Below are 14,015 nucleotides of genomic sequence, written 5' to 3'. Positions count from 1 at the left end.
CTCTCTTTATGCGGACGACCTGCTCCTGTACGTGTCGGACCCAGTGGCCGGGATGGGAAGTATACTGGGAATGTTGAGGAAGTTCGTCCAGTTCTCAGGATACAAATTAAATATGGCCAAGAGTGAAATGTTTGTGGTCCAGGCAAGGGGCCAGGAGAACAGATTGAGAGGGCTACCGTTTAGGTTGGTTGAGGAAAATTTCCTGTATTTGGGAATCCAGGTGGCACGAGACTGGGGCAGGCTGCATAAGTTACATTTGGCCAGGGTGGTGGAACAAATGAAGGGAGAGTTTCGGAGATGGGATGCACTCCCGCTGTCGCTGTCAGGGAGGGTGCAGACTGTAAAGATGACAATCCTCCCTAGATTTTTGTTTATTTTTCAGTGCCTCCCGATCTTTGTCCCACAGTCCTTCTTCAAAAGCGTTAACAGGATGATCATGAGCTTTGTCTGGGCGGGAAAATCCCCCCGGGTGAAGAAGGCGATGCTTGAGAGGAACCGCAGCGAGGGAGGGCTGGCTTTGCCGAGTCTGATTAATTATTACTGGGCGGCCAACATCGCTATGATAAGGAAGTGGATGGTGGGTACGGGGTCTATCTGGGAGCGGGTGGAGGCGGCTTCGTGCAGGGGCTCCAGCCTGGCAGCCCTGGTCACGGCTTCTCTACCACTGCCGCCGGCCAGGTACTCCATCAGCCCGGTAGTGGTGGCGACCCTGCGGATATGGGGCCAGTGGAGCATGTAGGGGAGATGGGGGCGTCTGTCTGGGCTCCAATCTGCAACAACCATCGGTTTGCCCCCGGGAGTATGGATGGGGGGTTCCGAGTATGGCGGCGGGAGGGGGTGGGAAGGGTGGGTGATATGTTCCTGGAAGGGAGCTTTGCGAGTTTGAGGAGCTTGGAGGATAAATTTGGTCTGGTAAGGGGTAATGATTTTAGGTACCTACAGTTGCGGGACTTTGTTCGTAGACAGGTCTCATCCTTCCCACGCCTCCCGCCAATGGGGATCCTAGACAGAATAGTCTCTAGGGGGGAAGAAGGGGAGGGTAGAGTCTCGGGTATTTATAAGGTGCTCATGAGGGAGGAAGGGTCCCAGGCAGAGGAACTGAAACTTAAATGGGAGGAGGAGCTAGGCGGGGAAATGGAGGATGGGCTGTGGGCAGAAGCCCTGAGTAGGGTAAATTCGACCGCAACATGTGCTAGGCTCGGGCTGATCCAATTTAAGGTCGTTCACCGGGCCCATATGACGGTGGCTCGGATGAGCAAATTCTTTGGGATAGAGGACAAATGCGCTAGGTGCGCGGGAGGACCAGCGAACCACGTTCACATGTTTTGGGCATGCCCTAAGCTGAGGGGTACTGGGAGGGATTTGCGGGCGTCATGTCCCAGGTGCTAAAAACAAGGGTGGTGATGAGTCCAGGGGTGGCAATTTTTGGGGTTTCGGAAGACCCGGGAGTCCAGGGGGAGAAAGAGGCCGATGTTTTGGCCTTTGCTTCCCTGATAGCCCGGCGACGAATACTATTGGCGTGGAGGGACTCAAAGCCCCCGAAGACTGAGTTGTGGCTTGTGGACATGTCGAGTTTCCTGGGTATGTAAAAAATTAAGTTCGCCTTGAGGGGATCTGTACAGGGGTTCGCCCGGAGGTGGCAACCATTTATTGACTTCTTTGCGGGAGAGTGAGTGTCAGCAGGGGGGGGGGGGGGGGGGGGGGGGGGTGGGGGTAGAGTAGGGTAGGAGGGATAAAATGGCGGGTAGTACCGGTGGGAGAGGAGCGGGCTGGTGCAGTATGTTACGATTGAAGTATTGAAAGTACGTGGATGTTTGCACATTTTTGCCTTTTTTGCTTTCTTTCTGTTGATGTCTGTCACTGTTTACAAAGCCAAAAACTACCTCAATAAAATTGTTTATTAAAAAAAAAGAAAGGTAAATTAGAATCAATCTTCAAGTTGAAACGTAAACTTAAAGCTGTAACTTATGCCTGACGCACACATGAATATAAATTTCCGGACCATTTCCTAACGCGGCCGTCACCTGCTTTGGGATAGGTAGCAATCAGAAGGTCCTGGGGATCCGCCTGGAATTTCTCCACAGCCTCCCAATTCTCCAGAAAGATGTCCGGCATAGGAACGCCATGCAAGGGCACTAGTTTCGGCCTCTGGAGCTCAGCGCTGCCTCCCCCTGGCCCATCGTGCCTCGACATGTTAGTCAGCTGTCTCCGGGACCTCGATCTCTTCTGGTGCCTGCTTCCCGGTCTGCCTGTCACACACAAGAATGGAAAGGAGATTCCGCAAACATGAACTTTGAAACTTGGCCGAGTGAAAATTGTGCAACGCAGCGATGGGGGCAGGGCAGGAGAGTTAGAGAGTCTCCAATAAGACAATGACAGCACTCACTAAGACACAGTTACACTCACACCGTTACAGACATCCTCAAATATACACCCATACACAGTGAAATACATACTCTCACACACACTCTCACACTGACACACATTGACACACAGATTCTCACACTCACTCGCATACACTGACACTCACACACAAACTCACACAAACTGACACACAAACGCTCACACTCACTCACACACACAGTCACACATAGAGACATACTCATACACAAGACTCAAAACACACACACACACACAAATAATCTCACATACACACACATACTCTCACACACACCCACAAATTCTCACATAAACACACACACTGATTCACAAACTCACACCCACACTGATTCACAAACTCATACACGCACTGATTCACAAACTCACACACACTGATTCACAAACACACACACGGATTCACAAACTCACACACACTGATTCACAAACACACACACACTGATTCACAAACGCTCACACCCACACTGATTCACAAACTCTAACACACACACTGATTCACAAACTCATACACACACTGATTCACAAACTCACACGCACTGTTTCACAAACTCATACACACACTGATTCACAAACTCATACACACACTGATTCACAAACTCACACGCACTGTTTCACAAACACACACACTGATTCACAAACACACACGCACTGATTCACACACACACACTGATTCACAAACTCATACACACACTGATTCACAAACTCACACACACACACTGATTCACAAACTCATACACACACTGATTCACAAACACACACCCACACTGATTCACAAACTGTAATGAACTCCAATTGGCTTTATTGGTTGGCCAATTGGAGTATGAGCTCCCTCAATGATAGCTCATTGAGGGGGCCCATATAATCACCTGTGTAGGCTTTGTGAGCCAGTCTTAAGTTGACTGGACTGCCTGCAGCACTGTTTGTAGCTGCTCCTGTAATATCATTATTGTAAATAAATATTGGTGTGGTGACGGAACTCCTGCCTCCCGTGGATTACTACAGTGGCGACGAGGTAAACTAAGAATTTTGCGGAGACCAGCTGCCGCACTCGGAGGGTAAGCCTTGCCATTTTAAAATGCTGTTTTTTGGGAGGTTAGAGGCATTCGACCCGGCTATTGAGGACTGGTCCCAGTATGTGGAGAGAATGTGTTACTTCTTCCGGGCAAATGATATACTGACGGACGAAAGGAGACGGCTTATCCTGCTGTCGGCGTGTGGACCCTCCGCTTTCGCCATTATACGTAGTCTGACTTATCCCGATGCGCCAGACACGAAAACTTTCCAAGAAGTAACGGAATTGGTGAAAGAGCACTATGACCCAAAACCACCACTCATTTTGCGTAGGTACAGATTCTACACAGCGAAGCGGGAAGACAGGGAGTCAGTCACGAATTTCTTGACCCGCCTGAGAAGGCTGGCGGAAAAATGTGAGTTCGGATCAACGCTAAATGAAATGCTTCGGGACCGGTTAGTGTGTGGTATAAACAACCTCACAATACAGAAACGCCTGTTGGTGGAAACGGAGCTAGACTGCAGGCAGGCGTTACAGCTCGCACTGTCCCTAGAAAAGGCAGCAAGTGTGGCACAGGAACTACAGGGCACACCAATGGAGGTAGATACCTGTGAGAGGGACTACCACAATGGGTCCTGCTACCAGATAGCCGCTCTCAGGAAAAACCTGAGGAATAGAGGGAAAAAGGAAAACCCCAGAACTGCCCCCAAGTCTGCCAGGACTAACTGGAGATAGAGGGAAGTACTGGCTGAGGCTCCCCCAACAGAGAAGGACCGTTTCTGGCACCAGACAGAGTGGGGTAACAGCGACAGACAGTAAACAAATACGCACTGCTGGACAAATACCCAATCCCGAAAATAGACGACCTATATGCCAAATTGGCAGGTGGGCTTTTGTTCACAAAACTGGACATGACCCACGCCTACCTGCAGTTAAAACTGGACAAGGACTCCCAGAAGTTCGCTACGATCAACACCCTGAAGGGCCTTTTTCGTTATACTAGGCTACCTTTCGGAGTGTCGTCAGCCTGCGCTATATTCCAGCGTACGATGGAAAATATTCTGCAGGGACTACCGCAGGTGGCGATTTATTTGGATGATGTCTTAATCACGGGTAGGACAAACAGGGAACACTTAAGGAACCTGGAGGAAGTGCTCAGGCATTTCGCAAAGGCAGGCGTACGGCTAAAAAGGGAAAAATGTGTTTTTCTGTCCCCACAAGTGACGTACCTGGGATATAAAGTAGATGAGTCAGGCTTACATCCATTAGAAGACAGAGTAAGGGCAATAAAAGAATCCCCAGCTCCCACCACGGTCCAGGAGTTACGATCATTTCTAGGGTTGGTAACCTATCATGGAAAATTTATTGAAAATAGGGCATCCATCCTAGAACCCCTCCACCAGCTACTAAAAAAGGGGCAAGAATGGAAATGGTCCGCCCACCAAAACCGAGCATTTAGGGACATTAAGGAACAGCTGTCATCCGAAAATGTCCCAGAGCATTATGACCCAAGGAAGGAGTTGGTGGTCACTTGTGACGCATCCCCCTACGGGGTAGGAGCCGTCTTAGCCCATAGAGGTAGGAATGGGGAAGAACGGCCAATAGCCGATGCTTCGAGGACCTTGGCGATGGCTGAGAGGAAGTACGCCCAAATCGCGAAGGAAGGACTGGCGATGATATTCCCAGTAAAAAAATGTCACCAGTATCTGTACGGACGGAAATTCACCATAGTGACGGTCCATAAGCCGTTATTAGGGTTATTAAAAGAAGACAAGTCAATACCCCCGATTGCATCAGCTAGAATCCAACGCTGGGCGTTGCTACTGGCGGCATATAGATACGTTCTGGAGCACAGAACGGGAACGCGAGTAGCACATGCAGATGCTTTGAGCAGACTTCCCCTCCCGGACACTCCGCCGCAAATACCAAAAGTAGAGGAGACAGTAATGGCTCTAAATTTTTTGGACACCCTACCAGTGGACGCACAACATATTCAGTTGTGGACACAAAAAGACCCAGTTTTAGCCAAGATGAAGCATTTACTCCTAACAGGGGAACTGGAAAGACCAGTGGAGCCCCAGATGCACCCATACTGGAGCAGAAGGGACCAAATAACCGTAGAAGACGGTATCGTATTATGGGGAGCCCGGGTAATAGTCCCAGGTCAGGGCCGTCAGGCAATCTTAACCGAGTTGCATCACGGACACCCAGGGGTGTCTAAAATGAAGATGCTAGCTCGAAGCTACGTTTGGTGGCCAGGTTTGGACACAGACATAGCAGCCTTGGTACTTCGGTGCCAGGAGTGCCAACAGGGGCAAAGAGTGCCACCAGCGGCGCCATTGCACCCGTGGGAATGGCCAGGCAGATCGTGGACCTGCCTGCATATTGACCACGCCGGCCCTTTCATGGGCTCAATGTTTTTGGTGATAGTGGATGCCCACTCCAAATGGTTGGACGTCCACCGGGTAAACACGGCAAGCACAGCTTCGACAATTGAAAAGCTCAGGGCCTCGTTTGCAACACATGGACTTCCGGAGGTATTGGTGTCGGACAACGGAACAGCATTCACAAGTGGGGAATTTGGAAAATTCCTGAAGGAAAACGGAGTTCGTCACATCAAAACGGCCCCTTACCATCCAGCGACCAACGGCCTGGCAGAGAGAGCGGTCCAGACACTTAAAGCGGGACTCAAGAAGCAGCCGGCAGCATCAATGGACACAAAGTTCTCCCGCTGGCTGTTTGATTACAGGACCACACCGCATTCCACAACGGGCATACCGCCAGCTGAACTCTTAATGGGAAGGCGGCTGCAAACGAGGCTGAGTCTCCTTTTCCCAAATTTAACGGGGAAAGTGGAGAAACAACAGGAGGCCCAACGCAGGGGGCATGATAATAGTCGGCAGTAGAGACATTTCCAGGTGGGGGCACCGGTTTGGGTCAAGAATTATGGGAATGGACCAACGTGGGTCAAAGGCACGGTAGAGTCCCAAACAGGGCCCATATCCTATGAGGTTTCAATAGGAGGTAAGGTGCTGAAGAAACACCTAGACCAAATAAGGGCAGCGGAACCACACCTGGAGGCAGGTGAAGCAGGACCGCCTCAAGCTGGGATAGCCCAGACGGAAAGGATACCCACACCCCAGCCCCGAGCAATTTCTCCAGAACCCGTCATCCAGTCACCAGAGTCGGAGATGGACACGCTCGACGAGGCCGCCGCGACACCTCTCCCCGAGGAGGAGGAAGTACAACTTCCAAGGAGGTCGTCATGGAAAAGACGGGCACCTATAAGGTACACCCCGCCCACTTCAGAGAACGACCCGGCGGATGACACAGAGGTGACAGACCCGGACATGAGAAGCAGGAAGAAGCTCAGAGGAATGCCAGCTGGCAGGAATTCCTCGGACCTTGGGGGGGGGAGGGGTGTAATGAACTCCAATTAGCATTATTGGTTGGCCAATTGGAGTATGAGCTCCCTCAATGATAGCTCATTGAGGGGGCCCATATAATCACCTGTGTAGGCTTTGTGAGCCAGCCTTAAATTGACTGGACTGCTAGCAGCACTGTTTGTAGCTGCTCCTGTAATATCGTTATTGTAAATAAATATTGGTGTGGTGACGGAACTCCTGCCTCCCGTGGATTACTACACAAACACACACACACACTGATTCACAAACTCACACACACTGATTCACAAACTCACACGCACACTGATTCACAAACACACACGCACACTGATTCACAAACTCATACACACACTGATTCACAAACTCACACACACACTGATTCACATACACACACACACTGATTCACACACACATACACACACTGATTCACAAACTCACACACACTGATTCACAAACTCACACGCACACTGATTCACAAACACACACGCACACTGATTCACAAACACACACGCACACTGATTCACAAACTCATACACACACTGATTCACAAACTCATACACACACTGATTCACAAACTCACACGCACACTAATTCACAAACTCATACACACACTGATTCACAAACTCACACACACACTGATTCACATACACACACACACTGATTCACACACACATACACACACTGATTCACACACACATACACACACTGATTCACAAACTCACACACACACTGATTCACATACTCACACGCACACTGATTCACACACACATACACACACTGATTCACAAACTCACACACACACTGATTCACATACTCACACGCACACTGATTCACACACACATACACACACTGATTCACAAACTCAGACACACACTGATTCACAAACTCATACACACACTGATTCACAAACACACACCCACACTGATTCACAAACTCATACACACTGATTCACAAACTCACACACACTGATTCACAAACTCATACACACACTGATTCACAAACTCACACACACTGATTCACAAACTCACACACACACTGATTCACAAACTCATACACAAACTGATTCACACACACACACACTGATTCACAAACTCACACACAGTGATTCACAAACTCACACCCACACTGATTCACAAACACACACACTGATTCACAAACTCACACACACACTGATTCACAAACTCACACACACACTGATTCACAAACTCATACACACTGATTCACAAACACACACCCACACTGATTCACAAACTCACACACACACTGATTCACAAACTCACACACCCACACTGATTCACAAACTCACACACACACTGATTCACAAACTCACACACACACACTGATTCACAAACTCACACACACACTGATTCACAAACACACACACACTGATTCACAAACTCATACACACTGATTCACAAACACACACCCACACTGATTCACAAACTCACACACACACTGATTCACAAACTCACACACACACTGATTCACAAACTCACACGCACTGATTCACAAACTCACACACACACTGATTCACAAACTCACGCACACACACTGATTCACAAACTCACACACACACTGATTCACAAACTCACACGCACTGATTCACAAACTCACACACACACACTGATTCACAAACTCACACCCACACTGATTCACAAACTCACACACACACTGATTCACAAACTCATACACACACTGATTCACAAACACACACCCACACTGATTCACAAACTCACACACACACTGATTCACAAACTCACGCACACACACTGATTCACAAACTCACACACACACTGATTCACAAACTCACACGCACTGATTCACAAACTCACACACACTGATTCACAAACTCACACCCACACTGATTCACAAACTCACACACACACTGATTCACAAACTCATACACACACTGATTCACAAACACACACCCACACTGATTCACAAACTCATACACACTGATTCACAAACTCACACCCACACTGATTCACAAACTCACACACACACTGATTCACAAACTCACACCCACACTGATTCACAAACTCACACACACACTGATTCACAAACTCACACGCACTGATTCACAAACTCACACACACTGATTCACAAACTCACACCCACACTGATTCACAAACTCACACACACACTGATTCACAAACTCATACACACACTGATTCACAAACACACACCCACACTGATTCACAAACTCATACACACTGATTCACAAACTCACACCCACACTGATTCACAAACTCACACACACACTGATTCACAAACTCACACCCACACTGATTCACAAACTCACACCCACACTGATTCACAAACTCACACACACACTGATTCACAAACTCATACACACACTGATTCACAAACACACACCCACACTGATTCACAAACTCATACACACACTGATTCACAAACTCACACACACACACTGATTCACAAACTCATACACACACTGATTCACAAACACACATACACACTGATTCACAAACTCATACACACTGATTCACAAACACACACACACTGATTCACAAACTCATACACACACTGATTCACAAACTCACTGATGCAAGATCAGTTGCACAAAGACGAGAGTTGAATACAACTGAGGCTTTATTGCTCTAAGATGTGTGGCCTCTCACAGCAGCTGGCGAAGTGGCTGCTGTACGGGGAGCACACATATTTATACTCCACCTACTGGGTGGAGCCAGCAGGCAGGGGCTACCCCCGTATCTGTAGTACAGGGCCTTACCATACATACGCTAATACATACAGCTGTGGTTACTGCCACATTCACCCCCTGTTAAAATTGAGTCCAGCGGTGGAGAATTATATACAGCAAAACTTTAATATACAGAGAAAAAAAATTTGAGTCCAGGACCAATTATAGGTTTAGCCGGTCCAGAGCCGTGATCTAACGTTGGGAGCGATGCAGTGGTGGCGGCCATTCTGGCGTTGGTTGGGTCCTTGGTGACTCCGGGAGCATGCCGAGATCCTCTTCATCCTTGGGCGTGGCCAGTGGGAGGACGGATGATCCTGGGGGAGTTGCTGCTGGGTACGCCAGTGGAGGGGAGGGTGGCGCCGGGCTGGGGGAGTGTGTGTTGAACCTGCTGGTGCCAGATCCCTGAGAGAGAGACAGTACCTTGGCGGCCGCCGGGGTACACTATGTAGGCATACTGGGGGCTGGCGTGGAGTAACTGCGTCTTTCCACCAACGGGTCCGTCTTGTGGAGGCGTACGTGCTTACGGAGGAGTACGGGTCCTGGATCTGCCAGCCAAGTCGGGAGCGACACCCCGAAGGTGGACTTCCTGGGTAAGGCAAAGAGACGTTCATGGGGTGTGTCATTAGTCGCAGTGCATAGGAGCGACCGGATGGAGTGCAGTGCATCGGGGAGGACCTCCTGCCAGCGGGAGGCTGGGAGATTACTGGACCGTAGGGCCAGCTGGACGGCCTTCCAGACCGTCCCATTCTCCCTCTCTACCTGCTCGTTTCCCCGGGGGTTATAGCTGGTCGTCCGGCTGGAGGCGATACCCCTGCTGATCAGGAACTGACGCAGCTCATCGCTTGTGAATGAGGATCCCCTATCACCGCGGCCACGATCAGCAGGATCATGATGCCAACCTTGCCAAATTTCTCCGCACCTCCTCTCCTAACCCTCATTTATAACAAGGAGAAGTGCGTGTTCAGCACAAACCGCTTAGCCATCCTCGGCTATGTGGTCCAGAACAGAGTTCTGGGGCCCGACCCCGATCACATGCGCCCCCTCATGGAACTCCCCCCTCCCCCACTGCCCCAAAGCCCTCAAACGCTGCCTTGGGTTCTTCTCCTATTACGCCCAGTGGGTCCCAAACTATGCGGACAAGGCCCGCTCACTTATCAGACTTATCAGTAAGTTTGTGGATGTAGGAGGGGCAGCCGAACTGAGCGAAGATTGTGTTGAGGGCTTTGATGATGGTGGCAGACGTCATGTCGGGGCATGGGATGGCGAAGGGGAATCTGGAATATTCATCGACCACACTGAGAATATACATGTTCCGGTCAGTGGAGGGGTGGGGCCCTTTAAAATCCACGCTGAGGCGTTCAAAGGGGCGGGAGGCCTTCACCAGGCGCGCACGGTCCGGCCGGTAGAAGTGCAGCTTGCACTCCGCACAGACCTGGCAGTCTCTGGTGATTGTCCGTACGTCCTCGACGGAGTAGGGCAGATTGCGGGCCTTAATGAAGTGGTGCAACCATGTGACTCCCGGGTGACAAAGGCTGTCGTGCAGGGCACGGAGTTGGTTTACTTGTGCGCTGGCACATGTACCTCGGGATAGGGCATCGGGGGGCTCGTTGAGCTTACCGGGGCGATATAAAATCTAGTACTTGTAGGTGGCGAACTCAATCCTCCACCTCAAGATTTTAGCATTTTTGATCTTGCCCCGCTGTGTATTATCGAACATGAAGGCTACCGACCGTTGGTCAGTGAGGAGAGTGAATCTCCTGCCGGCCAGGTAATGCCTCCAATGCCGCACAGCTTCAACGATGACCTGGGCCTCTTTTTCGACGGAGGAGTGCCGAATTTCGGAGGCATGGTGGGTTCGTGAAAAGAATGCCACGGGCCTGCCTGCCTGGTTGAGGGTGGCAGCTAGAGCGACGTCTGATGCGTCGCTCTCCACTTGAAAGGGTAACGTCTCGTCGACTGAAGCATCGCGGCCTTGGCAATGTCGGCCCTAATACGGTTGAAGGCCTGGTGAGCCTCGGTGAGATATCCTCAATTATGACACGGGAGAGAAGATTGGCAATTCAAAGGCTTTAATCATCAGAGAACTGAACAGCAGCCGAGAAGTGTGCTCACCACATGCTGCCGAGTGAGCATCACCTTATATACCGTTTCCTGGGGGCGGGGCCAGAGGCGGAGTCCCCCAGGGTTCCAAGCCCGGTCTTAAAGGGCCAATGTATTAAAGGCAAGGTACAGTTACAGCAGTTACCGATACCATTCATCACACTCGGCCATCAGGGGGAAAAGTGTGGACTGGTTGAGTGGGCGGGCCTTGTCCGCATAATTTGGAACCCACTGGGCGTAGTAAGAAAAGAACCCAAGGCATCGTTTGAGGGCCTTGGGGCAGTGGGGGGAGGGGCAGCTCCATGAGGGGCGCATGCGGTCGGGATCGGGCCCCAGAACTCCGTTCTGCACCACATAGCCGAGGATGGCTAAGCGGTTGGTGCTGAATACGCACTTCTCCTTGCTATACGTGAGGTTGAGGAGAGGAGGTGCGGAGAAATTTGGCAAGGGTGGCGTTATGGTCCTGCTGATCGAGGCCGCAGATGGTGACATTGTCAAGGTACGGGAAAGTGGCCCGCAGCCCGTACTGGTCGACCCTAAAAAAATGGTAATGGCGGCCGTCTGCCTCGAAGGCCGTGTATGGGCGGTCCGCCTTACGGATGGGGAGCTGGTGGTAGGCGGATTTCAGGTCAATAGTAGAGAAGACCCGGTACTGTGCAATCTGAGTGACCATATCAGATATGCGTGGGAGGGGGTACGCGTCGAGCTGCGTGTACCGGTTGATGGTCTGGCTGTAGTCCACGACCATTCTGTGTTTCTCCCCCATTTTCACCACTACCACTTGGACTCTCCAGGGGCTGTTGCTGCCTCGATGGTGCCTTCCCGAAGCAGCCGCTGGCTGGTGGCGACGGGTTTGCAATCCAGGGTTAGGTTTGCAAATAGGGAAGGTGGGTCAACCTTTAGGGTCGTGAGGCCGCAGACAGTAAAGGATGGTAGGGGCCCGCCGAATTTCGGGGTTAGGCTCTGGAGGTTGCACTGGAAGTCCAGGCCGAGTAGCAGGGCAGAGCAGAGGTTGGGGAGGATGTAGAGGCGGAAGCCGCTGGACTCTCCGCCCTGGACAGTGAGAGTGACCGTGCAGAACCCCCGGATCGCCACGGAGTGGGACCGGAGGCTGGGGAGATTCTCTGATTGGCGGGGTGTACCGCGAGGGAGCAGAGCCTTACCGTATCAGGATGTATGGAGCTCTCGGTGCTCCCAGAGTCCAGCAGACAGGAGATCTCGTGCCCATCGATCTTCACATTTGTGGAGGCAGTGGCTAGATTGTGTGGGCGAGACTGGTCGATAGTGACCGAGGCGCGCCGTGGCTGCCCGTCGCTGGTGTCGACAATGGGGTGCCAAGGGGGCACGGGTCCTGGAATGATGGAGGCGCCCACGTGCTGTGGGGGAGACAAGATGGTGGCGCCTAACGACCCTGAGGAGGACAAGATGGCGCCGCCCATGGGCTGCACGTGGTCTGGGGAGGGGAAGATGGCGGCGCCCACTGGATGTGCATGGTCCGCGGGGGGGGGGGGGGGGGGGGGGGGGGGGAGATATCGGCGGCCACTGTCCGTACCCGGTTGGGGGGGGGGGGGGGGGATCGGAGCAATAGCGGCGACTGAGCGAGCCTGGCACACCGCAGCGAAGTGCCCCTTTTTGCCGCAGGCCTTGCAAAGGGCGCTGCGGGCCGGGCAGCGTGGGCGGGGGTGTTTTAGCTGCCCACAGGAGTAACATCTGGGGCCCCCCGGGGTAAGGCGCGTGGCACAGGCCTAGGGTTGGCTGAATGGGGTCCCCGATGGGGCGGCCGTCTGCGGGTTCCACGATGCGTAGGAGGGGTGGGCCGCGCGGCCGGGGGTGTAGGCCTGGATATTGCGCGAGGCGACCGTCATCGATAGCTGCAGCTTTTTGGTTGCTGCGAGGTCGAGCGTGGCCCCCTCAAAACGTCGCTGGCGGATGTGATCTGACCCAATCCCCGTAACGAAAGCGTCCCGCATGAGTAAATTCGAGAGTTCCGTGGCCGTGACGGCCGGACAGTCACAGTCTCTGACCAGCGTGACGGCCGGACAGTCACAGTCTCTGACCAGCGTGACGGCCGGACAGTCACAGTCTCTGACCAGCCTGACGGCCGGACAGTCACAGTCTCTGACCAGCCGGACAGTCACAGTCTCTGACCAGCCGGACAGTCACAGTCTCTGACCAGCCTGACGGCCGGACAGTCAGTGTCTCTGACCAGCGTGACGGCCGGACAGTCACAGTCTCTGACCAGCGTGACGGCCGGACAGTCACAGTCTCTGACCAGCGTGACGGCCGGACAGTCACAGTCTCTGACCAGCGTGACGGCCGGACAGACACAGTCTCTGACCAGCGTGACGGCCGGACAGTCACAGTCTCTGACCAGCGTGAC

The 14,015-nt window shown here is 52.0% G+C and overlaps 1 protein-coding gene across 1 annotated transcript in view; it reads right to left on the bottom strand.

Moving 5' to 3' along the window:
• Positions 1-2,267, bottom strand: part of LOC119955230 (sulfotransferase family cytosolic 1B member 1-like) — a 39,709-nt gene extending 37,442 nt beyond the window's left edge. The window contains exon 1 of the mRNA XM_038781252.1: positions 2,025-2,267. Coding sequence (XP_038637180.1) covers positions 2,025-2,193 — 169 coding nt within the window. The 5' untranslated portion in view covers positions 2,194-2,267. The remainder of the gene's footprint in view (positions 1-2,024) is intronic.
• Between the last annotated feature and the right edge of the window lie 11,748 nt (positions 2,268-14,015).

Source organism: Scyliorhinus canicula, chromosome 20 (genome assembly GCF_902713615.1).
Source record: "Scyliorhinus canicula chromosome 20, sScyCan1.1, whole genome shotgun sequence".
Lineage (NCBI taxonomy): Eukaryota > Metazoa > Chordata > Chondrichthyes > Carcharhiniformes > Scyliorhinidae > Scyliorhinus > Scyliorhinus canicula.
Note: the sequence above shows the minus strand (reverse complement) of the source record. Positions and strands in the feature narration are given on the sequence as shown.